The sequence below is a fragment of the Balaenoptera acutorostrata genome, chromosome 6, assembly GCF_949987535.1.
Source record: "Balaenoptera acutorostrata chromosome 6, mBalAcu1.1, whole genome shotgun sequence".
Classification (NCBI taxonomy): domain Eukaryota; kingdom Metazoa; phylum Chordata; class Mammalia; order Artiodactyla; family Balaenopteridae; genus Balaenoptera; species Balaenoptera acutorostrata.
Genome location: NC_080069.1, coordinates 114,775,890 through 114,801,622, shown reverse-complemented (window position 1 = coordinate 114,801,622; position 25,733 = coordinate 114,775,890). Strand labels below are relative to the sequence as shown.

Below are 25,733 nucleotides of genomic sequence, written 5' to 3'. Positions count from 1 at the left end.
TTGGGCCTCTGTCTGCCAGTGTCTCTGATCTCTCTATCTCTCTCTTTCGTTCTCTCTCTCCCCCCGCCCCCCACTCTCTACCATCTCCCTAGCTCTCCGTCGTTCTCATCTCCCCCAGGTTTTCTCTGACTGGGCATCAATGTTTCTCTGTCACTCTCGGATTTTCGTTGTCTCTGTCGCCCAGGGGAACTCTCTCCGTTAAGCAGCGTCGGTCGGTGTCTCTCGCTCTCTTTTCTGCCCATCTCTCGGTCTCTCTCAGACTCTGCCTCTGTCTCCCTCGTCCCTGTCCGATCCCCAGAACGCTTGGGCCCCACTCCGACCGGGTTCGTTGGCATCTTCCCGGCGGGCGAGACAATCTCGTTTTCTCAGAATCGGGGTTTTGTTCTCAAACGAACGAATCCGGATCAAAGCGCATTTAATCCGAGAGTCCCAGATCGGGGGCGGCGGGGGGCCGCTCAGGAGGAGCCCCTGGGAGGGTTGGGGAGCGCGTGGGGCGGAAGTGTGGGGAAAGGGTCAGCAAGGGCCCGGCAGGGGAGCTGCTCCAGGCACACGTGCTGCGGGCTGCTCAGGGCGCTCTAATGGGTGGCCTGCAACGGGCGCCCTCGACCTCTGGCGCTGTGGTGGGGGCCGGGGGCCGGGCCCAGAAGGAGGGCACCCTGGGGAGCGCGGCCGCGGCGGTGCAGGACCCGCCGGACCCAGGTCCGCGGCGCTGCCAGTCGCAGTGCCGCCCGCGATGAGCCTCTCCTCCCTCCACAGGCGGACGCCGCGGGCATGGACTATTCGTACGACGAGGACCTGGACGAGCTGTGCCCCGTCTGTGGGGACAAGGTGTCCGGCTACCACTACGGGCTGCTCACATGCGAGAGTTGCAAGGTGAGCGGGCAGCTGGCCGGCAAGGGACCGACCGGCGTGGAAGGCTGGCGAGCAGCCGGCGGGAAGCGGCGGAAAGCCCTGCTGGGAAGTGCAGGGAAGGGGAGACGGGGCCTGTCCCCTCCCACGCTGACTCCCTTCTCCCCCAGGGCTTCTTCAAGCGCACGGTGCAGAACAACAAGCACTACACGTGCACTGAGAGCCAGAGCTGCAAGATCGACAAGACGCAGCGCAAGCGCTGTCCCTTCTGCCGCTTCCAGAAGTGCCTGACGGTGGGGATGCGCCTGGAAGGTGCGCACGCCGCGCCTCCTACCCCTGACCTCTGATGGCAAGGGGCAGGGGGTGGGGGTGGGAGAAGGGGTGAGGGGAGGGTACCATAGGTCTTCTTAAAGTTTCTGGGGCCAGGCGATCAGCCCCTCATGTGACATTAGGGCCCCGATCTCTGTGGGGGAGGGGTGAGAACTGATGTCGGTCTGGGTGAAGGGATGCATGCGGGACCAGCCTGGGATGGCTTGAGAAGTATCTAAAAGTGAACCCCAGAGAGATGACCTTCTCCCCAGCCCTTGCGGGCAAGGTAGCACAGGGCAGAGCCCCACAGAGCTCCTCCCTCTGCCAGGAGTCTGTCACACCCCCACTGACATCCCATACCAGCCAGAGCCAAGGTTTTCAATACCTTTACTGGAGTTCAAGTCCCAGTGCCACCACTTACAGGCTGGGTGACATTGGGCAAGTTCCTTAACCTCTCTGAGCTGCAGACTCCCCATCTGAAAGATGGGCCTAAGAGTAGTGCCTTCCTCCTGGAGTTAGTGAGAGAATTGTATGAAAAGCTTCTAGCGTGGTGCCTGGCACGTAGAAAATGCTCAACAGGTTAGCTATTACTGTTATTCTTATTTATGTTATTATCTGTCCAGCATCACTGTGCAGCCTGCACTCACTCAGACCACCCATCTGTTCGTCTGTCCATCCATCCACAAGATTCACTCAGTTCATTCACTCAGCAGGTTCTTAGCCAGGCCCTAGAGGGCTGGGGAATGGAGAGCAATCGCCCCCAGAGAACCCAGGCCCATCCTTGTCTCCCCACCCCCACCCCTAGCTCTCTGTCCGGAGGGGAGGAAAAACATTTTAGCAGGAAAAACTCAAACTCTTTGAGGGTGGACAGTCATAGGCTTCCACCCTGCTGGCCCCAGCCGGGCTGTGTGCCGAGCAGGCAGCTGTTGGTTAAAGTTTTTAAACAAAGTAGAAGGCTCCTGGTGGCTCTGAGAGCTGCAGGCCATAAGTCCTGTCACCTAGAGGAAGGGCCCCTGATGGAAGGGGGGTATCCTGTCCTGTCCCCAGAGCCCACGTGCCCAGCACCAGGTCCTGAGGGGCTCAGAAGAACTGGTTGTTGTGAGCAGCAGAAACCCCTCGCGGGGCCTGAGGGCGTGGAGCAGGGCTGCCCACCCCCATGGCAGGAAGATTGGCTGCATGGGCCCCGGAGACACATCCCTTGCTGAGCACCGCCCTCTCCCTCCTCCTCTCTCCCTTCTCCTGGAGCCCAGGGTGGGGTCCTGTCTGAGCAGGGGCTGGGGCCACACTTCGGCTGCAGAGACACACCTGTTGGGTCCGGCTGGTGACACATTCTTGGCCAGGCGGAGGGACATCTGGTCAGCAAGGGAGGTCCCTTCCCACCAGCATAGAGCCCCAGTCAGCCCTAAACTCAGCTTCAGATTTGAAGGCAGCGGCAGAAACCCGAGTCATTTTGCAACAGGGGTTCAAAAGAGTCAGGCAGTCAGTCAAGAAGCAGCTGGACACTGGGGACCCACCTGTGAACAAGGCTGACCAGAGCCCACTTCCTGTCACCATCTCAGGCCCTGTGCTGGGCACCTGAACCCACTGCTGAGCCCCCAGAAGCTCTCAGCCTGGGTCCATGGTACAATAGCACTCAGCAGGACGAGAGTGGGCAAGAGACAGGACATCCAGGGCAAGAACAGTGGCTGCTGCCTGGGTGAATCCAGGAACACTTTGGGTGTTTAGTAGGCATGAGAGAAGGAAAGGGTTTGAGGCAGAAGGAATACCAAAGGCAGGGTGGAGGAAGTGCCAAGCAGAGGAGCAGAGAGATAGTAAGGTGGAGTGGAAAGAACACAGGGTCTCGTGAGGCGGGGGATGATGGAGAGGTGAACAGGGCCTTGAACGCCGAGTTAGGGAGATTGACTTCCTCTGAACGCCAGATTAAGGGCACTGGAGGAGCCATGAGAGGTATTGAGCTGGAGAGTGACCCAGTCAGATCGGTTTGGGGAAGAACTGTGAGTGGGGTGGTATGGCGGGTGGCCTGGAGGCGGTGAGCCTGCCCCTCTGCCTCTGCCCACAGCCGTGCGCGCTGACCGCATGCGGGGCGGCCGGAACAAGTTTGGGCCCATGTACAAGCGGGACCGGGCCCTGAAGCAACAGAAGAAGGCACAGATTCGAGCCAATGGCTTCAAGCTGGAGACAGGCCCCCCAGTGGGGGTGCCCCCGCCGCCCCCTCCCCCGCCGGACTACATGCTGCCCCCTGGCCTGCATGCACCTGAGCCCAAGGGCCTGGCCTCTGGCCCACCTGCTGGGCCACTGGGCGACTTTGGGGCCCCAGCGCTGCCTATGGCTGTGCCCAGCGCCCACGGGCCACTGGCTGGCTACCTCTATCCTGCCTTCCCTGGCCGCGCCATCAAGTCTGAGTACCCGGAGCCCTACGCCAGCCCCCCACAGCCCGGGCCGCCCTACGGCTACCCAGAGCCCTTCTCCGGAGGGCCTGGTGTGCCGGAGCTCATCCTGCAGCTGCTGCAGCTGGAGCCAGATGAGGACCAGGTACGGGCGCGCATCGTGGGCTGCCTGCAGGAACCGGCCAAAGGCCGCCCCGACCAGCCTGCACCCTTCAGCCTCCTGTGCAGGATGGCTGACCAGACCTTCATCTCCATCGTGGACTGGGCACGCAGGTGCATGGTCTTCAAGGAGCTGGAGGTGAGTCCCTCCTCCCACCTGGCTGGCCACTGGTTCTGGGGTGTCCTCTCAGCTGCCCAAGTCTCAGTCTTGGCCACCCCTTGCGTGGGGCTCTCATGCCCACTGGCTTCAGGCCATGTCTAGGGACAGGGAGGCCACACTGGGGACATGAGGAGTGTTTCTCCTCATCATAGCCTTCCATCATAGCCTTCCTTGTCCCTCTCCCACCTCCTCACTCACCCCTCCCTCTTTCTCCTTTTCTGTTCCCTGAGTGTCTATCTCTCACGGCCTCTGGTTCTTTTATCTCTGCCTCTGCCTCTTTCTGTTGTCTCTCTCCCTGGTGTGCTATCTCTCTGCTTCCCTGTCTCTTTCTAGTCCCTTCAATCTTTGTCTCTTTCTCTCCCAGTCTGAGTCTCTGTCGACATTTATCTTTCTTTCTCTGAGACCCTGGGCTCTCGCAAAGGACTAGCTCAGTCCTTGGGAGGCTGCCTCTGGTGGCCCCGGGCCAATGTCAGGAAGAGGGTCCAAGGCATCCTGTCCTCTCACTTGGAGAGGCCGCCACTCCCTGCTAGCCTCAGATATCACAGAAGGGGTCTTAGTATCTCAGAGTTTGGGATGCTTCTCCTTCCCAGCTAAGGTGAAAGATCTTACTGTCCCTGCATCTCTCGTGCACGGTGGTTAGTCCCACGTGTAAATGTGTGTGTCTGTGTGTGCAGGGAGTGCTAGGTGGGAGGGTAAGTGGGAGATTGCAGGGCCCGCCCCTCATCTTCCAGATGCCTCGGCTGCAAGGCCTTCCATTCCCCTGGGTTGAGGTACCTGCGGCTGAAGTGAGCAGGAAAGCAGCAGGAGAAACTAAGGCCAGACAAGGAAGAACTTCCCAATCATCCTGCCTAGTGGTTTGAAGCACCCGAAGACTGGGATCTGCCCCTCTAGTGCCCTGGCTCCCTATGATCAGGGTTTCTGCCAACTTCAGAGGCCCCCCCCCTCCCCCAAGCCTGGCCAAGCCCATCCTCCCTGGCCTAGACGGAGACACGATAGGCCTTTAGTTCAGGCCTATTGATGTTTGCCTTTCCCAGGTCAGTCCCCTTGGCCGTTCTGGGACTGGGTGTAAACAGCAGGGCCTGTTGCCCTCCCTGCTGGGGCCACTGCAGCCTTGAGTGGCATTGTCAGTGCAGATGCCACTCAGGCCTGGGCTTCCTCCAGGGGCGTGTGTCCAGATGGGCCAGGGGTACTGTCTGCAGGGGCTGGGCTGGGCATGGGGGTCAGGGGGGATAAGATGAAGCCTGGGCACTGTGAACCCTCGAGGCATCGTGGAGCTGGGAGCCTGGGTTGCTCTGGGGCCCAGAGCAACCAAGCATTGGCCGTGACGCCTTCTGCTTCTCCTGTGGAGGGCCTGTCGTGGCTGAGGTCTGGGGATGTGCCGGGTGTCTGTCATGGGGTGGGACTTCTCACCCATGCCCCATCTCTAGGCCGACCTCATGGGTAGAACAAGAGGCAGGGCCTCAAACAATCCCATCTGCCTTCCACTCGTGGCTGGAGGCCCTGGTCGGGGAGGAGGATCCCAAGACCCTTCAGTTGGTTGCCAGCTTTCCCTCCAGGCTTCCCATGAGCCCCCAGTGCAGAGGGGAGGAGGAGCAGAGCATTCCTGGCCTTCTAGAATCCTGGATCCAGGGGCAGGGCACTTCCTCTGGCCGCCTTCCTGGTCTCTCGGGGTTTTTCACGCAGGATGGGAAGGGCTTTTGTCCAAGCTTAGCTGAGTGTTTTTTCCTGCTTCTGGTTTCTCTGTGGTCCAAACCTTCCTGCTTCCCCTTCCCAGAGTCTCTGAATCAAGCCCAGGAATATGAACCATCGTTACCAGCCTCTGTAAAGAAGCCTTGTAGATAAGTACCAGCCCAGCCCTTAGAGGGCATCTCATCAGCCATGTGGAGCTTCTTTCCCACTGGTCCAATAAGCCCTGGGCTGATGTCTATTTGCAAAGCCAGAGGTAGGGAAGCAGAAAAGTGTGAGGGGAGCTGAGTGACTGTTCTCTCTCTTTTTAAAAAATATTTATTTATTTATTTATTTGGTTACAGCAGGTCTTAGTTGCAGCAGGTGGGCTCCTTAGTTGCAGCACGTGGGCTCCTTAGTTGCAGCACATGGGCCCTTTAGTTGTGGCATGTGAACTCTTAGTTGCGGCGTTCACGTGGGATCTAGTTCCCTGACCAGGGATCGAACCCGGGCCCCCTGTGTTGGGAGCATGGAGTCCTATCCACTGTGCCACCAGGGAAGTCCCTGTTCTCTCTTTTGACTGACCATTCATTCCTCACCTCCGGGCAGGACACAGCAGACAGCAGAGGGGGCTCCCTAGCTCTGAGAGTGGGGCAGCCCTTGGCCTGTGCATAGGGACACTGAAATGAATTGGACCCAGGGGGTTGCCAGGCTAGAGGAAGAGACAGACATGCACATAGGTAATGCCAACACAGGGTGCCCGGGGCTCTGACAGCAGTAGAAAGGGGCCAAGGGAGACCAGCAGGAGAGCAAATGGCTCTATGTTAGAAAGTCAGGGAAGGTTTCTTTGATCTGTACCTCTCCAGAAAGCAGTCTGAGAAGGTTAAGGGCGTTCTGGGAAAGGGGACAGGAGAAGACCCAGAAGTGTGAAAAGGTACCATGTGTCAGGGGGTCTCAGGTGGTCCTATGAGGCAGGGTTGGAGAGGTAGGCAGGGTCGGAAGCAGAGCTTGGACTAGGAGTAGGTCCTTTGGCAGTGGGTGATGGACAGCCTGCCTGGGCAGGGCAGGCTCCCACCACAGAGCCTGAGATCTCCCCAGAGGCTTGCTCAGCCCTCTGTGATGCTGATGATGTCTTGCTGTCCAGGGGAAAGCCTGGGGTCTTTGCTGAGCTGATAATGGGGCTCCAGATGCCCTTTTGGGGTTATCCTCCTCCAGCCTCTTTCCCAGCTTGGATGTCCCTCTGCCTCCATTTTTTTTTGGGGAGGTGGGGCAGGCCGTATGGCATGTGGGATCCTAGTTCCCTGGCCAGGGATCAAGCCTGTGCCCCCTGCAATGGAAGCGCAGAGTCTTAACCACTGGACTGACAGGGAAGTCCCTCTCATGCAATCATGGTGTGTTAGATCTGACATGGTACAGAGGTTAGTAACATACACCAGAATCAGAGAGGCCCGTGTTCAAGTTCCATATCTGCCACTTATCTGGTGTGTGACTTTGGGCAAGTGACTTTACTCCTCTGGGCCTCATTTGTCCCTATCTGTAAAAAGGGGGGAGTTGAAATAGTAGCCACCTCATAGGGTTGTTGGAAGGGCTTAGTGAGCTAGGGCAGGTAAAGAATTTAGCACAGGGTGCAGCACCCAGGAAGTGTTCAGTGAGTGGGGGCAGCGGCTCCCTCCCTCGCTGGGCGCCTCTGCCGCTGTACCATTGAATCCAACCTTGCAGGTGGTAGACAGGCCTGGCCAGGAAGAGGGAGAAAAGATACGTCGTGTCCACACTCCTCTGAGCACTAGAGCTCTGGGAGAAGACGGGGGCCCACCTTGCCCTGGGCTTCCAAAGCAGCTTCATACCTGCAAGGTAGCAGAAACTCACCTGTACATACTGCTCAGTGGGGGCAGGATGTAGGCCCAGGCAGGCAGCCTCTCTGGACAGTCGCTGGGAGGATGCAAGATAGGAATCAGGGAGGTGGAAGCAAGGGCCAAGAGTGCCTAATGACCCATCTTGACATCAGTTCACCCTTGACATCCAGCTCCGAGGCCCCGGATTGGCAACAAATTTAACTGCTTAGGTATATGGTTTCATTTAAGTGGCAGTAACTCTGTCAGTCCTGGACTGACAAATGACAGCCGGCCAACCACTCGGCAGGGAGAGCGCCATGGCCAGCCCGCGGCTTGTCAGCCACTGGAGAATTACAGAGCCCACTGGCCTTCGACCGCCAGACTGATCAGACCCCAGGGGGCTCCGGAGGGGGGCCTGCTGGGAAGGAGGTCATCTCGGCACACATAAATACCCTGTCTCCGAGGCAGGCTGCAAAGTGTCAAGGCTCCAGGAAGATTTGTGGCAGACCGGCAGGAGGGGTGGGCGGCTGGTGGGCCCGGCAGACAGGCCAGGCTGATGAGGGACCCCAGGGCTGGGACTGCACATGTCCTTGTTCGCAGGGTGGCAGGGCGGACTGAGGGTAGAGGAAGAACCTTTTGCTTAGGGAAAAGCCCACGGAAGGTGAAAACCAACCCTCTTTGGTTAAGTGAGCCTCTTAGCCACCTGCTTTCCCATGGAGAGGGGCTGGCAGCTAGGGCCCTCTGGTTTTCTTTTAAATAAAAAGGGGAGTGTGTCTGTGTGTCTGTGTGTGTGTGTGTGTCTGTGTGTGTGTGTGTGTGTCTGTGTGTGTGTGTCCATCTGTGTGGGGAGTGTTTGGAGTTTGGTGTCTTTACGTGTCCATCCAGGGGAAGAGCTAGTAAAGAGTCTGGAAGGCACGATTGCTTGGCTGGTGGGGAGGGGAACCCGGGCCAGGGCAGAGTCCCCAGAATAGCTGACCATGGGTTCCCAGAACCCTTCACGACTGACACCGCTGTGCTCATATGTTTTCTCTAACCAAAAGAGGGAGGATTTATTTTTTTCCATTTCTCAGAATAGGAAATCAGGGCAGGAGAGGGTGCGTGGCTAAGTGGGAATCAGAGGGCACAAGGCACAAAAGCCCAGCCACCGTAGTGCATCTCTCTGCCCTGCACCCCTATCAGCCCCGTGGGCAGGGCTGCCCCCACTCCTGGGGTCTGAGGTCTGGGTACAGAGTCTGCTCCCAGGGCTCGGCCAGCCGGGTCACTGTGACCCCTTCTGCTTTCTGCCCAAAGCTCAGCCAGCTTATCTCCTAATTCTCCCCCTTATCTCTTGCGCTTCCACCTCCCCACCCCCTGTTCCTTTAATTCAGGCACAAGGGTATCTGCTCCCTAGGGCCCCAATGGGTCAGGGGCAGAACCCAGCCCTGCACGTCCTCCCTTCCCCTCTGCCTCCATCTGGGTTGCCCAAAGTGGGCCAGTGCGACTCCCGGACCAGGCACCTCCTGCTTGGGCTCCAGGAGTGCCAACCCCCCCCCACCCCGCCCCCCAAGAAGACCAGCCCAGGCGGGTCGTCTGTGCAGAGCCCAGCTCCCTGCAGTTACCTGAGGGGAGCCTCTGCTCCCTTATCTGTAGTGGGCAGGGGTGAGGAGTCCCGGGCGTGCTGGGAATGGGGCCTGGTCTAGGCTCTCACTGAGCCTTGCCTCCCTCCTTGGAAGCTGTGATGGGGAGGCTCTCTGGGGACCGGCCACTTCCTGAGGCACGATAAGGCGATAAGGCGAGGTGTCTTTGCGATGCATCCCTGCCTGGTTCTCAGTCTCTCCCGGCCCCTCCCATCCAGGGCTACCTGTGGCTGAGCCTCGGGTCCCCCTGGCTGGGCTTGCTGTTCTGACAGTAATGGGGCTCTAGGACGGACCTTCTGCTGGGAGATGGATGGGGAGGTATGGGTTCTTGACACGGAGGGGAGGGGAGGAGGGGAGGAGGGGAGGGTGGGAGGCTGGGGACTCAGAGCAGGATAGAGGCAGACCCTTCCTCTTGTTCTCAGCCGTACAGGCTGGGGAAGCGCTGAGCAGGCGAGGCCTGAAGGAAGCCTGACAGTGTGTCCAGCTGCTCACTTTGCTCTTTGTCCACTTTTCTCTCCCTCTGTCTGTCTGAGGACAGGCCCCAGGGCCACTCCCAGGAGAGGAGCAGAGCAGAGGGGAGGAGGGGGCTTCTAGCTCTCGAGAAGAGAGAGCTGTTGGTTAGGCCTGGGCCAGTTCCTTTTCAGGCCAGGGGCTGCCTGGACTACTCTGGTCTCCAGGTTGGGGGTTGTTCCTCCCAGACCCCACAGGTGTCAGGGAAGACAGAGGCATGAATGGTGCCATCAGATGTCACAGGTGCCACGTCCAGAGGATGGGGAGGGCTTCATGGGTGAGGTAGTGAGCCTGCCGTGAAATCTAGGGTGGCAAGGGTGGGTCTTCCTGCACACCTAGTGTCAAGAGCAGAGATGAGCTAGACAGAGCTGTGTGACCTTGGGTAAGTTACTTGACCTCTCTGAGCTCAGTGTCCTCTCTCCATGGATTGGGGATAACACTAGTACCAACTACAAAGGCTTGTGGAGCTGCAGCGCAGTGACTGTTAGCTATCGTGATTTGCACTCACTGTAGGGCATGGCCCAGGAGGGTGCCTGGAGGGTGCCCGTTGGGTCGATGGCGGCTGGCTGATGAGCCACAGATGCTGAAAGGGACTGGAGTCTGCACTATGTCCTCCTAGGATGACACGCTTCACCCAGCGCAGTTCTGAACACCCAGAAGTGTTCAGTATCTGTCACCATGGAGAGTTGTGGACTGAGAATGCCAGCCGTGGCCCTGGCCTGGCTCTGCCTCTCTGTGACCCCAGGAGAGTCCCTTGCCCTCACTGGGTGGCAGATTCTTCATCCGGAAATAGGAGTTTAGGCCAGGAGATCCCTAAGGGCCCTTCTGGCTCTGGCATCCCATGGTCCTGAGTCCCACTTGTCATCGTCACGAGGGTCTACTCTTGCCATGCTAGAATGTGGCGATCCCCCAGACTGGAGGATAGTCCCTGCCCTCACACTGAGCGCCCCTCAGTGCAGCCTGGGGATTCAGAATCGGCCCCGTGTGCCCTTCTATTCCTGCTTCTCACGTAGACCGTTGCCAGCCACCTGCTCATTCCCTGGGCCGGACCTCCTCTCTTCCCATGAACTTCAAAGCTCTGCACAAGACTGCGAGGAAGCCCTCTGTTTTCTCTACATGGCTCCTTTTTGAGTGATTGAGGCTGCTAGAGATGTGACCACAGGCCAAATGGGCACAAGGAAAAATTAATACTAATCTTCCCTTGCATTTAAAGGAATCCTTCACAAAACACTTCCGTAGACATTATTCTGTAACATTTATTGGGGGCTTAATATGTGCCAGACCACCTTCTAATACTTTGCCCACTCTCCAGATGAGAAAACTGAGGCCCAGAAAGGTTACAGAACTTGCTTAAGGTCATACAACTTGTAAGAGGCAGAGCCGGGGCCTGAGCACCTCCGTTAGACCCTCTTATTATTTTGCTAGACCCCTGCCACACTTTGATGAAGAAGACACATGGGTAAACTGGACACAGAGGTTGGGCAGCTTGCCCAGGTCACATACCCAGTTGAGCTGCTGAACTCAGAGCTGGGAGGAGGAGGGACGAGGGGACGGTCCCCAGCTGGACCGTGGCTGGACCCTGGACCCCTGTGTGCCTCTTCCTTGCAGGTGGCCGACCAGATGACACTACTGCAGAACTGCTGGAGCGAGCTGCTGGTGTTCGACCACATCTACCGTCAGATCCAACATGGCAAGGAGGGCAGCATCCTGCTGGTCACTGGGCAGGAGGTGACCAGACCCTACTGCACCCTGTCCTGACCCCCCAGCACACACTTCCAGAATTCTGGGCCCAGAAGAGGTCCCAGGACTCTCCAGGGCTGGCCCTGGGCACCACTGAATATCAGCCCTTTCCCCAGGTTCATGGGATACCCACCAGCCCGACCTCCCTCTGATCAGCCCTAGATTTGACCTTGAGAGGAACCAGGCCCTGGGAGCCCTGCTCTGGGGGAAGCAGCTCAGGGATGTGGGGAGGGTCAGGGAGGCTCTTGGAGGACGTGATGGTGGCGCTGGGTAGTGAAAGAGTAAATAAGGCCTGGTCGGGTAGTGACGGCGTGGAGGGGCAATCCCCGCCTCCACACACGCAGAGGAGGTAGCACGGGCCAGGCTTAGAGAGGCAGGTTAGGACTGCTGAGCTGCTGGGGGCTGCCGGTGTGCTGGGACATGGGTTTGGGGGGCAGGTGCCCTGTTGGGGCTGGGATGAGGTGAGAGATAAGGCTGGAGGTGTGGCTGGGGGCTGGGATGGGCAAGACCTTGCAGGTTCTAAATCCTGAATGATGGATGGAAGGATGGATGGATGGATGGATGGTTGGATGGCTGGATGGCTGAATGGGTGGGCAAAGGGGTCTGGGCCCCAAAGAGCTCAGAGTCAGAATTTGGACACTCTTAGAGCAGGGAATTAGGGGCACTAGGATGGGAGGCAGGTGTGGTGGCTCCTGGAATCAAGCAGGGAGCATCAGAAGAGTTTTAAGTGGGGAAGGACACAACCAGCTTGTATATGAGGAAGCACATGGAGGTGGCAAGATGGGGGGTGAGGAGGAAATGAAGGCAGCCACCCGCTGCTCAGAACACTGGGGACCTGGGAGGGCACAATTCAAGGAGGAGGGGAGAGGAGGCATAGGGGAAATGGAGGGAAGTAGGGAGAAGGAAAGGGAGGTTGATGCCCAGGGTCTAGGCTGGTGGAAGGAGCGTCACTCCTGGGGGCATACAAGAGGAGTGGGCTTCATAGGTGCTTGGGGAGAGAGATTGGAGACTGAGGCCCTGCTCCCCACCCCCTACCTCCAACCCTTTGTCCTCATCCTCTGTTCTCACCTGGGTGTCTCAGGCCATCCAGGGCCAGCAGAATGCTGGTTGCAAGGATGTAACTTTGAGCCACCTGGGAGAGCACATGAAGGAGTCTGAGGTGTGAGTGTCGGCCCCTGTCAACATGTGGGTGGAAGTCTCTGAGGCTATGGGACAGTCCTGTGCGTGAGTGTGTGTGTGTGTGTGCTTCTGTATTTTATTGTACAAACATCTCCACACACATAAGTGGGTGGGTGTTGAGATCTGCCCGTCACCATGTCAGTGGGAACATATACACAGGCATGTGTCTGTCTGTGTTACCCTGTGATGTGACCCTACAAGGGTGTGTGTGTGTGTGTGTGTGTGTGTGTGTGTTCACGTCCTGAAGCGGGTGGGCAAGGCTGTGAGTGTGTCCCTCCATGTGTGTGAACGTGAGCTGAGGTGTAGTCCACACACAGCTGCAGTCCAGGTGTCCATGTGTGTGAACGTGAGCTGAGGTGTAGTCCACACACAGCTGCAGTCCAGGTGTCCACGTGTGGGCCCCGGGCGGTCATGTGGCCGCATCCACGCGGATCCAGGCACGGCTGCCCCGCCCCCCACCCAGCACGACGTGGTGCTCACTGCAGACGCCACACAAAACACAAAAGCTGCTTGTACCACTGGGCCTGGCGGCGGCTCTTTGTGCAGGAAGGACCCTTCAGCTCTCCCTCTGCACCCACCTGCCTGGTGTTGGCTCTGCGGCACGGGGGCCCTCAGCTCTGGGCCGGGCAGTGGGAGCAGAGCTGGGAGCCTGGGGGGAATCCAGGGGCCTGAGGAGGTGCCACGCCCCCCCTCCCCACTTGGCTCAGCTCCAAGGCTGGGCACCCCTGACCCCCAGCCTCCGACCAGTGACCCCTATCCACGCCGTCCCCTGGTGTCCCTGACCCCTGCCCTCTGCCCACCCAGGTGGAGCTGACCATGGTGGCCGCCCAGGCAGGCTCCCTGCTTCACAGCCTGGTGCTTCGGGCGCAGGAGCTGGTGCTGCAGCTGCACGCACTGCAGCTGGACCGCCAGGAGTTCGTCTGCCTCAAGTTCCTCATCCTCTTCAGCCTCGGTGAGTGGGCTGAGCAAGGCCTGGCCTGGGGGTAGGGGGGCGGGCTGGCAAGGAGACCCTAAGGTGGGGCTCTCCGATGGGGGCCTCTCTTAGTGAATAAAGGGGACCTGGCCCAGGGCCTGCTTCCTCTCTGGGCCTGAGTTTCTTTGTTTGGAAGGACAGAGGGCCAGGATAATGTCTAAGACTTGCCCTTGATGGGACAAGGAACCCTCCTGAGGATGTGGTAGATTGCCAGCTGATAGCCCTAGAAAAGTGCCGATGCCACCCCAGAAAATGTGATTTCAGGAGCTTCTGATTCCTGGCTCCCATCCTGAGGTCCCTGTGTTTCCTAATTCCACACTCTAAGGGTGTCTGAATTCTGACTCTGAGCTCTTTGGGGCCCAGACCCCTTTGCCCATTCATTCATTCACTCATTCAAAAAAGACCCCAAATCTCTGTCTTCAAGGAGCTGACCTTCTGTTGGGGAGAGAGACAATAAGCATAATATGATTAGTAAAATGTATAAATTAGTGAAATGATTCGTAAAACGTATAGCCTGGAAGATTTTGGTAAGTGCTAGGGAGGAAAACAAGGCAGGGCAGGGGCAGAGGAACAGCCCAGCCCGCCAGCTCGCCTGGCTCCCCAAGTGTCTGGTGTCTCCCTCCCTTTGCCCTCCTGACCCCGGCCCAGCCTGTGCCGCTCAGGTCTCCACCCTCCGTCTGAGCTCTCATCAGGTCAGCCTCCTTTTGCCCTCCTTCACCCAGCAAGCATGTCCAGTGCCCTCCCTGTGCCCAGCAATGCTGCGTTCACAGAGGTTTTCCCTGCTCTCAGGCGGCTCCCAGTCTGGGAGAGGCCTCCAGCCAGTGCCATCAGGGCTGAGACAGAGAGATGGGGAACCCAGGATGGGGAGCAAGGGATCTGCCTGGAAGGCTTCCTGGAAGGACATATGAACAGGGTCTTGGAGGATGAGTAGGAGTTTGTTGGGGGGGATAAATCTTTTAGCAGAGGTGTAGATGGGATGGAAGGTTGGAACAGAGGGGCGTGAATGCCTTGTCACCTGGGGAGGGGGCAGGATCGAGACACTGTCTTTGTGGCAGATGGCATCACAGCCACAGTCTGGCAAGGGTGTGCCTGCTCAAGAGTGGGGGCAACTGGGGAAGCAGCGGGTAAGAAAACAAGCTGGGAGGGGGTGATTAGTGACGTACTGACTGGGGGAAGCCCTGTGTTCAGGCCGTGGCCGTGTGACTGGGTGCCTGGGCTGGGCCTCCTGACTCTGCTGGCACAGCAGGTTGGTAGCTGGAGGGCGTATCGGCAAGGCTGCAGGGGTTGGTAGGGGTTGAGCATGCTGGGGGGGTGGGGGCTGAACCTTGGGCAGCCAGTTAGGAGCCTGAAGCCCTTGGCGGGGCCTCAGGGACCTGGGCCAGGCTGGCTCCAGCTGGGGAAGGCCCCTTCCTCCTCTGCCTGCAGTGGTACCCTCCTCCCAACCTCAGTTTCACCAGAGCCACGGATGTGTGTGGTTTGGGGTGTGCAGGCTCCAGGGGTCATGTGCGTGTCTGTGCCTTAGTTTTCGCGCATGTATAGACTGTGAACTTTTATGGGCTAGTGGGATTTTATGTGTCATGTGGTGTGAGCAATCTGTATATGGCTGAGTGGTGACTGGGGAGATGTGGAGATGTGAGGGATTTGAGGGGTGTGCTTGGGACACATTGTATTGTAGTGTGGGTTCTGTGGTGGTTTGTGAGGTGACAGTTCTTGACCTGACCGCCGTCAAGAGGCCACTAGGAGGTCTTGGGGAGGGTGGGGCTGCCAGCCACCAAGTTCCTTGGCCAGGGCTCCATCTTGGTGCCCCCTGCAGAGTAGGGACCTTGTCTTGGCTCTCCAGACCACCTGGGGCCTGAGGCACATGCCTGCAGCCCTCAGCCCCTCTTCCTACCAAAGCCCCAGCGCTGGGGACTGCCAGGCCTGGCACAGCCTTGGCCTCCACCAGGTGATAAATCCAGGACTCCTCCTTCTGTGGGGTGTAGGGAGGACATCAAGGCTGAGCCCAGCCCTCTTCTCCTGGGTCCAGGCAAGGGGCTGTACTCAGAACCATGAGTGCACAGCCCCTCCTGCACGCCAGCCTTCATCCTGTTTTCCAGAGAAGGCAGTTGGGGCCGGGAGACTGGGAGTGTCTACAGTGCTCGGCTGGAACAGGCTGGAGGGGGTGGGATGGAGGAGTGGGAGTGTGCACGTGTGTGCACACATGCAAGGCAGGGTGGAGCAGTGGTTAGGAAAGGGGACTAGCGATAGGCCACCTGGATTCTAAATCTAGACTCTCTCTCTGCTTGTGGGCCCTTGAGCAAGTCACTCCCCTCTCTGAGCCTCTAATTCCCCATCTGTAGAATGAACATCATAAGCATCTTTAACTTGCTATGAGATTTAATGAGAAAATTCCCCAAAATGTTCAGAGCATGGCCTGGCCCCTCAGAGTATGCATCAGTATCGTTTCTATCATAGCCATCATTAAGTTCACGAGCAAATGAACAAGTTAGTGAATGAAGTGAAGGAAGGAACGAGTCTCTCTCCGTCTTTATTGCACACTGTGTGTCTGGCACAGTGCCTTGTCTTTGGGGACAGTGACCCTTAGGGTGGGGGCCAGAAACTCTAGTGGTATTGGGGCTGTGAGGGGAGAAGACCCGGGACCCAGGCCTGTCCGAGCTCGTAGGTGTGCAGTGACAGGAGCCCAGGGGAGCCACAGGGGCCGCTGGCTGACAGGTTCCAGGTGTGGAGAGGAGCCCGGGCAGTCCAGTGTGATCAGGACTGGGCCAAAGAGGAGAAAACAACTATGCCTAGGATATCAGGGAAGTCTGCTTGGAGGAGGGGCCTCTGAGCTGGGCCTTGTAGTATGAGCAGGAGTGTTCTGGGTGAAACAAAGCAAGCAGCAGCAAGGGCATCCCAGACTGAAGGAACAGCTTGTGCACAGGGATGGGTGATCCTGAAAGTCTGGAAGTACCTGTGGGGCAGGGAGAGGGTGAGGAGGAGGCTGGAGAGGTGGGCAGGGGCTGAGCTGGGCAAGGCCTTGAATGCCAGGCCAGTACGTTGAACCTTCCCTGGGGGAGGATTTTCAGCAGGGAGAAACATGATCAAGTTTGCATTTTGGCAAGGTCCTTCCAACTGCAGCATGGGAAAAGGATGGCAGGTGGCAACGCAGAGCCCTGCAAGAGGCTAGACATGGGGCTGGGGTGAAGTGGATAAATTTGGGCAAGACGAGGGGGAAGATTTGCCCAGAGTCTGGAAGGTGGGAGGGGGCTACTCCCATGATCCCACCCAGACCACCAGAGCTGGGTCCCCAAGGGAACTGGGACGCAGAATGGGGTGGCCACTTGCCCCTAGTCCTCCAGCTGGCATGCTGGGCATCACCCCGGGGCGGCGCCTCCCTGGGCTGCTTCAGCCTGAACTTGTGTGACGGCTGTCCCCCAACCCCTCCGCCCTTCAGCCCGCTCAGCGCCTCCTTCTTGCCTGCCTCCACAGAAGGGTGCCATTTGGTGTCTAAATAGCCGGCTCAGGCAGGCGCGAAGGCAGGTAAGGAGGTTTAATTAAAATTAGTGCCTCTCTCCTGGCAATCACGGTGTTTATGAAGATGGGCCCGGCTGGCATTGTTCTGCAGAGGACTTAATCGAAGCTTAATGGATTGACCTAACATTCGATTTCCTGACTTGCATTGAGGCGGCGGCAGCAGCATTCCCTTAAGCGTTTGCAATTTACCCACTGCTCGCGCCAACAAAAGGCGGCCTGAATAGCAGCCCCACTCGAGGGGCCATTGTGCGCGGGGGCGCCTGCCTGAGTCACCGCTATTGGGACAACATTCTTTATGCCTCGCTGGAATGAAAGGATTATTCAAATATTCAATTAAACCGTGAAAAGGGGGCTTTTCTGAGAACCTGGGGGCCCCCGGCTCTGCAGAGCTAGCGGGCTGCTCTCGGAGGTGGGGTTGCCATCTCCCAGCCCCCTCCTACCTCCCACCCCCCGGATTGCTGGGAGCTGAGCAGGCCCGGCTCCAGCCTGTGGTGGCTCAAGGCCCAGAGCTGGGCAGATGAGGTCCAGTTCTTGGGTGCCCTGAGAGGCGGAGATTAATTTGCCCCCATTTTGCAGATGACGGGAAACTGATGCTCAGACCGGGGAAGGGACTTGCCCCGGGTCACCTAGCTGGTGGTGGAGCTGGGGTTTGAGCCCCTGACGCACGAAGGGGGCATCTCCAGGTTTGTGTGTCTAAGGAAGGAAGGGCGTGGTGTCCCGAGGGATGCTGGCTCTGTCACATCCAGCATCCCAGAGAATCTTCACGACAGTCCCTTTAGAGGCAGGCTGGGAGAAGGGGCGTGACTTGACCACATTCCTCTCCAAGAGGGTGTCCAGAGTAGCCTTCCTGGGGAAACCAGGGACCCCAGGCTTGGTGGCCCTTGGACAGGACTCCTGAGTTGGATGGAACATAAAGTCATCATGTCATCTAATCCCCCAGGAACCAGGGTCCAGGCTTGACCCCGCATCCAGGCCTGACCCCGCCTCTGCTTGCCCATAGTGCTTTGGAGCCAGAGAGATGTGGGTTTGAATCCTGGCTCTGGTATCTGTTGTGTGCTCCAGGCCTGCCCCACTGTCGCCCGTGCATGGAAGACGCCCTTTCCGGCCTGCCTGGGTGTCTGTGGGGATTAAGTGATGGCGGGGGTGGGGGCGGGGAAGGTGCAGCAGGTGCGGGGGAAACGGCTCTCCTGTCTTGTACTGTAGTGGCCAGGGCTCAATTAGTGACCGTGCTTCTCGCCCCCAGCCCTGTAGCCCACTTTGTGGGGGCAGTGGGGGTCTCCAGCCTCCCGAGAGCTGCAGGACCCGTAGAGCTGCTAGGAGGGGGGTGTCCCTGAAGGCTGTCCTTGTTCTGCACCTCCCCACCCTGCACTCCGCCCTGCTGTCCCTGTCACACTGCTGCTGGGAACAGTAAATCCTGGTAAAGCCGAGGCTCTGGTTGGTCCTCCCCAGCCCCCTCCCACTCCTGCCTCTACTGCAGCATCTTATCCAGTCCTCCCCGCACCCTCACCTGTTTCTTCTGGGCCCCTTTACTGCTGTGTGGCCTTGAGCTGGTCCCTACCCTTCTCTGGACCCCCAGCCTCCTATTGTAAATTGTCAGAAGACAAACAGGAGAACTGCCCTGGGGATGGTGGGGACTGAAGGTAGATTGGGATGGAAAGAGATTGGGAAAGGGATGGGGCCAGTAAGCACCTCTTGCCCCCAGGGGACGCTAGTTAGGTGGGGAGACTTCCCATGACCTTTGAGTTTATTTGGAGAGGGCCAGGCTAGGGAACAGGGCTGCTATGTACAGTTGGACAGGTTGTTTCCTGAACAAGGGCACCTAGACAAGGGAAAGGTAGAGGCTGAAATCCAGCCTGCATGCCCCTCACCAAGCTGTCTTTCTGTGGACATGGGGGACCTTCTTTCTAATTGGCACAAGGTGCCTTATGGGCTAATGGTGATCCTGGGGAGGCCAGGAAGAATATGACCCCGGCTCACTTACTGAATGAGGTGAGGGGGATGGGGGCGAGGATGGGGGGGAGGCCCAGATCCTGCCATACGCCCTGGGTCCAGCTTGGGTTTCCCTAAATCCGACTTTGGACAACACAGGCCTCAGCGGGCATGCTGGGGGCGGCTGGGGATCAGGGTTGCCAGGAGCATCCAGCCCTCCTGGCGCAGTGGGTGTTAAGAGGGATTAGAAGGGCCAAGGCCTGTGCCTGCTGGGCTCTGGACTCCCCCGCAGCAGCAGGGCTGGGAGTGATGGGAACACAGGGGAAGTGGATGGACGACCATCTTCTGAACCGCTGGACGACGCATCCCAGGCCTGGCGGGGCTCGGAGCGGGGAATGGGGACAGGTTCTGTGGATTCCTGCTGACTTTCAGCCGCTAGGCAGGGCACCAGCTGGAGATGCTGCCCAGGAGCTGAAAAAAGCCTGCAAGCAGTGATGAGGACTCCTGTGACAGGAAACTGGCCCTCCATGGGCACCCCTGGGGGCCAGGCACCTGTGCAGTGCCCTGGCACCGGAGCTCCCCCCGCTGCAAGGTGGGCACGGCCCCTTTCGTAGAGGAGGAAGCCCTTCAGGTCAGGAAAGGACAGGGCACAGGCCACCGATTCTAAATGGTGGGGCTGGGATTTGAACAACCATCCACTTCACGCTAAAGACACTTAATTTTTATTTCTTCAGTGAACCTCCAGGACAGGGGATGCGTTAATCACACTCCTCTGTCCCTGGTACAAAAGATCATTGGTCCATGCAGAGCCACCCACCCGCCTCTCCCTCCCATCACCAACCATCCCGTTTACGTTTAACTCAGCTCTTCTTGTTTGTCTCTGTTCTTACACAATGTGCATGCTTTGTGCGCTAGTGTTTTTCATTTAAGTAGGTGGCTTTACCTTATAGATCTCATTCTGGATCTCCCTTTTTTGCTTTTCATTTTATTTTTTGTTTTTTGTCCCACTCAGCCCCATGCTTTTAAAAGTCCGTCCATTTGCTCAGTACTGTGTCTGCTCCATTGCTTCTGTCTACTGCACAGGACTCCCGGGGATGCAGCCACCACCTGGCCATCCAGGCCACCTCCCCATCACCGTAACTATTGTTGCAGTGAACGTCCACGGCCCCATGAGAAAATTTCCTTGGGGTACCAGAGCCTCTTGATTGGTCAGAGCATGGACCAAAGGAGCGCCTGTCACTCTCTAGAATGGGGGATGGGACCCCTCCGCTCACAGTGTGCCTCTCTGGTGATGGTGCCGATGGGGGATAGCGATGACGGCGGCGGGGTGGTGATGCTGATGGTGCCTACCCCGGGGATGATGGCAACAGGATGGTTTTGACCACGGGGCTGGGGATGGCGGTGTTCCTGGACGTGGTGAGGGTAGGAGTAATAATAACACTAACACACTGAGTCTTATGAAGTGCCAGACACTGTTCTTCTGAGCACTTTCTACATATCAGCTCCCTTAATTCTCACAACAATCTTGTGAAGTAGGCACTACTGCCACCCTGTTTTGCAGATGAAGAAATTAAGAGGTTAAACAACGTGTCCAGGGATGTACCTGGTGAGGTTGGCGGTGGTCTTGGTGATGACGGTGGGGTTGATGACAATGGCAGCAGTGGTGGTGACAGGTGCTTGTGGCTGGGTGGTCAGTGGTGGCCGTGTGTGTGATAACCCCAGGGATGTTAGTGTCAGTGACTGCTGCTGATGGTGGTGTTCAACCAAGGTGTTGATGGTGATGGCGACCATGGTGGTGACGGGAATGACGGTGGTTTGATTGTTGATGGCAGCAGTGACCACGTGTGTGAAAACCAGGGATGCTGGTATCGGTGACTGATGCTGGTGGCAGTGTTCATCAACAACGGTAATGGCGCCATGGTGGTGACGGGGAGACTGTGGTTCGTTGTTGATGGTGGCAGTGCCCATGTCTTTGGTGATCATAGGGATGTTGGCGTTGCTGATGCCAGTGACGGTGTTGATGATGTGATGGGGCTGGTGAACGGCTCCTCCCTTTGCAGATGTGAAGTTCCTGAATAACCACAGCCTGGTGAAGGACGCTCAGGAGAAGGCCAATGCCGCCCTGCTCGATTACACCCTGTGCCACTACCCGCACTGTGGAGACAAGTTCCAGCAGCTGCTGCTGTGCCTGGTGGAGGTGCGGGCACTGAGCATGCAGGCCAAGGAATACCTGTACCACAAGCACCTGGGCAACGAGATGCCCCGAAACAACCTGCTCATCGAGATGCTGCAGGCCAAGCAGACCTGAGCTTGGGCCAGTGACGGGGGGAAGTGGGGCTGGGGCCGGGGGAGGGGCCGCAGCACCCCTGTGGTCTCCAGATGGTTTATTTTATTATGCCGACCCAGGACCCCAGCACGTAGGCCCCTGCCCCTGCGCTCTCTGAAGCCCTGAGTTTGGGAAGGTGGGTGAAGGTGGGCAGGGCCTGGCTGAGGTGGGGTGGTCTCCACTAACCACTGGCACTTGCCTGCCACTCAGAGTGCCCCAAGGAGGTGGCTGCTAGCCACTCCCTCCCTCCCCCTGCTCCCAGCTGTCTGTCCTGGAGTCTGGCGCACAGGCCCAGGGAGGGGGTTCGGATTCCCTGGTGGGCCTCAATGTCCCTTGAGTCAGAGGTCATCCCTTCCCCCTCTCCTGGAAACAGAGGCAGAGAGAAGTTGAGCGGACATCAACTGGGGGGGAGGGGAGAGGAGAGGGTCTCCAGAACTCCCTCACAGAGACCAGGAGGGAAGCCCTCTGTTTTGTAAACCAGGGATAACAGAGTTTGCAAAATTAGGCAAGGGACTGTTGGGCCCTAGAGGATACTGGGAGACTGGTTAGGACCCAAAGACCTCCTCCCTAAACCTTCTATCCCATCTGACGTCTGCAGGGGAGAATTTTGACATGTTATCTGCAAAGAATTTTGCTGCAATCATCTTTCTAACCCTTTCCCGGCAGGGGAGAAGTTTGGCACAGTCAACGTTCTAGCCCCACCCACGGTTGGCCCTCCAGGCTGGTATTTATCTGCAAAGCTGTAGTCAAGAAGTTTTTTGTTTGTTTTTGTTTTATTTGTTTTTTAATTTAGATACTCCTTGAAAGGTGTGTATGTGGAGGGGCAGGGGACCGATTTGAGGTCTGAGGCTGGGACTGGGGATTAGCACCAAGACCAGCCCATGGATTCTTCCCAAACACCCTCATACCACATACCCCATGGGTGGTGCTGGGTCATTATTTCTGAGCCCTCACTCCAACCCAGAGGAGAGCTTGCCCCACCCCCCGCCCCCAGCCCACTAGAGGACCAGCAGCATGGCCTGCGGGGGGCTCAGAGTCTCTGTGGGTGGGAAGCCGGGTGATCTTGGGGAGGGTGTATGGGTCTCCAGATCAGGGACATTGCTGATGAGCCGTCTTTCACTGGCCCCTCCCATTGGGTTCCTTACTGTACACCCTTGAAGCTGGGCCTCAACTCCCTGGCCTCAACTCCTGTCCTATGTCCTGAAAGACACTCTGCAGGGCCAGACACAGGGGAGGGGCCTCAGCTGTCCTCTGTCGCAGGGCTGGGCATCCACTGTCTGTCCTGCTTTCACGTTGCCGTTGCAGCTTGCGCTGAGCTTGCCCAGCTGGAGATGACTGGGCATCCCCGCCCCCGCCTTCGACCACCCTGTCTCAGTCCCCACCCCTCCCCCCTGAAACGTGTACCCCTGGCCAGGCTGGCGACTCCCAGCCCCCAAATGAGAAGTGCCCTTAAGGCCCCCACAGTGCCCGCAGCCCTGGAATAAATTTTGCAATTAGTTTCCAGCTACCTTTGCCTATTTACATTCTAGGGCCCAAGGAGAGCCTCCTAAGTGGGTTTGGGTTGTCTAGGGTGGGGCCAAGCGCCGAATGGGACGAAGGCAACACCTAGGTAACTTTTGGTTCCAAACTCGGGGGAGGCAGGATGGGGTGTGAGGGCCAAGGTGGGGGATACCAGGCACTGCTGGGGGGCCTTTGGGCCCCACCTCATCCCTGGGGCCCTGCCAACCCTGGGAGGCCTGGGAGATGCTTGGGCTTTCTGGGGCCTCAGCCTCAGTGCCACCCTGGCGTGCATCTCAGCTGCCGTCTTGGGCAGAAGGCAACAGTCATTTAATGAGCATCTACAGTGTGCCATCCATCACTTCACTGTCCCTGCAGTAGCCTGAGAGGCAGGGGATATAATCCAGAAGAGGCACTTGGCAAGGGCCCTTAGTCGGCCATCTGGTGGGGCAGATTCAAACCTGGATCCACCTGACTTCAGGGCACTGGCCCTTTCCTCTCTGTCCTCCCGTGGCACACCCACAGGCCGCAGGCCTGGCCCCTCTCACCTGCTTGGTGGCAGCAGTGAGCACAGCCAACTCTGAGGACTGCTTCCTCTGCTCCAGGTGCCCTTCCAGGACTTCGCCTGCCTTGTCCACTGGTCTTGTCCCATCTGCTCTTCGCAGCCACTTCGGTAGGTGACAGCCCCAGATTACAGATGAGGAAACTAAGGTGAAGTGTCCTGTCCAAGGTCACACACTGAGAAGGGCCAACCATGATGCAAACTTCCATCCCCCTGACACACCTTGACCAACCGGACTAGTTTATCTCCAGAGCCGCTCCTGCTCCTCTGTACAAATTAGAAAAAGGCACCCCTTCTAGGGCGAGGCAGCCCCAGGCACACAGCTTGGCAGTGGCTTAGGCAAAGGGAAAAAGCCTCCCTTTCCCTCTCGGCAGCTCCAGAAGCAGACACCCTGGTTCCTGCCCCTGGGGACCGTTCAGTCTTGTAGGAGGAGATTACCTTAATCAGATTGTTATCTGATGTGATACATCATGTAACTGCACAAGATAAGGAAGTGATTGATTCTGCTCCTGGGGGGACAGGAAGTCTTCATAGCCGACGTGTCATCCAAACTGGGTTTTGAAGGATGTCCAGGGGTTCGCCAGCTAGATAAGAGTTGGGGTCAGTCCAGGCAGAGGGAACAGTGTGAGCAGAGGGATGGAGGGGTGTCAACCAGCGGTGTTTGGGGACCTAAGAGAAGTTATTTTGGCTGAAGAGTAAAGACAATGTGTTGAGGGGGAGGAAGAGTATGGAGCAGGGGGTGGGGAGACTGGAAAGGACTCCTTGGTCCCAACCCTGACCGCCCGCCTGCCCCCACCCCCCACCGCCCATATGATTAGTCTGGGAGGAGGCAGGGGCCCTCTGGTGGTGAGGGGAAGGAGTCAGAGGACACTGCAGGTGCAGAGATTAGGGGCCACCAAGTGCCCAGCCCAGTTCAGTGCCACCTTCCTGCTGCCCCTCCAGGCCCCGGCCCCTCCACTCCTGCCCCACAGTAGCGGGCAGTGGGCTTTGCCTGACCTGCCGGGGCTGAGCACCCCGGTGGGTGAACCTCAGCAGTGGTGCCCAGCCTGCCACTCCTCCCTGGGGGTACTGCTGCATCTTCCCCGAGCAGGCAGGAACTACGCTCCTCCCCACGGAGGCCTGCTGTCTTTTCTTGCTGCCTGGGGCCTTCAAGGCCTTAAACTCGCCTCCACTGTACGCACAGTCCCCTGCACATCCTTCTCTGGCAACAGCTGACTTTTCCCGAGTGCCTGTGTGTGCCGGGCACTTGGACTAATACACAGGACAGCCTCATGTCACCTGCGGAGTGGGCCAGATGTCCCCCATTCTGCAGACGATGCACTGGGCTTCCAGAAGTCCAACAGCAGCCCCCATGCCCAGAATGAAATACCCAGACCCCTGTGCTGTGTGGTGGGTTAACTACACCCCAGACAGATTTTGTCCCAGACTCAATGCAGGTGGGCCCCAGGGTGAAAGTGACCCTGAGGCCGTAGAGGGATCTGGGAGCAGCTTGTACCTTGATGGGTCTCTGGGCTTCTTCTCATGCAGCCCTGCCCCACCTCCACTCACCTGCAGCTGGAGTGGCTACCGCTCCTCCCTCCCCCCAGGGAGGCTGCTCTGACGCTCCTCAGCTGTGCCACGTCCTCTGGCAGCACTGGCGCCCGGCTGAGGTTAGCAGGACGGTGTTAACAGCCTCTGCACCCCACGTCCCAGCCCCTGGGCCTCTCCTTCACCTGGCCCCTACCTTGGGGCCCATCCTGGTGCCAAGCCCTAACACATCACCACTGCTGCTCACCTTAGCTCTGAAACTGGCTCTACCCAAGAGGAGACGGGGACTCAGAGAAGAAGCTTGCTCGAGGCCACAGAATCAGTGGTGCCAGGACCTGGTCCCATAGCCAGATCCTGAGTTGGGGTCCTCTCGCAGCATGACACATCAGACCTGAAGCCGTTCCACCTGCCCTGGTGCCTCCTCCGAGCAGTCTGCCTGGATGGCTCCCACTCACAGCGACTGCCACCCCCTGACCTCTATGTTACCCAGCCGGGGAGACCCAGGTATGAGTCGTGGAGACCTTCTCTGAACCTCAGTTTTCTTTTCTGTACAGTAGGGGTGATGGTGGTCTCAGGGCTGAGGTAAGGAGCTGCAGCTCTAAGGCAGTACAAGGCTTAGCACCGGACAGGTACACAGTAGGTGCTAATAAGTGTTGGCTGCACCTGCCCTGATGGTGAAGCTGGGTCTGTCTTGAGTCTCAAAGCCAAAGTGGCAGCTTCCCTTGTCCCTCCCTCCTCCCAGGGAGACTGGCATCCTGTCCCCCTCCGCAGGCCAGGGTGACCCCCAGAGAAGGAAAGGTCACTACAGTACCATTTATTACCAGAGACCTCACGGGGCTGTCAGAACTTCAGGGCAGGAGGGGAGGGACAGAGGGGAGGGACAGTCACAGGCAGAAAGCTGGGGACAGAACTGTGGGACCTGGCAGGGTAAGCGGGAGCACCAGGGCCAGGGGCTCCATTGGAAGGAGAGAGGCTGAGGCCACTGGGAGTGGGTAGTGGT

At 58.2% G+C, this 25,733-nt stretch overlaps 1 protein-coding gene across 1 annotated transcript; it reads left to right on the top strand.

Annotated features, from left to right (window-relative positions):
• Positions 1 to 771: 771 nt before the first annotated feature.
• NR5A1 (nuclear receptor subfamily 5 group A member 1) lies at positions 772 to 21,129 on the top strand. The gene is made up of 6 exons (XM_007194694.2): positions 772 to 873; positions 1,020 to 1,161; positions 3,218 to 3,843; positions 11,096 to 11,215; positions 13,211 to 13,358; positions 20,882 to 21,129. Exons 1-6 carry the CDS (start codon positions 772 to 774, stop codon positions 21,127 to 21,129), a joined length of 1,386 nt encoding a protein of 461 aa, XP_007194756.1.
• Positions 21,130 to 25,733: the final 4,604 nt, after the last annotated feature.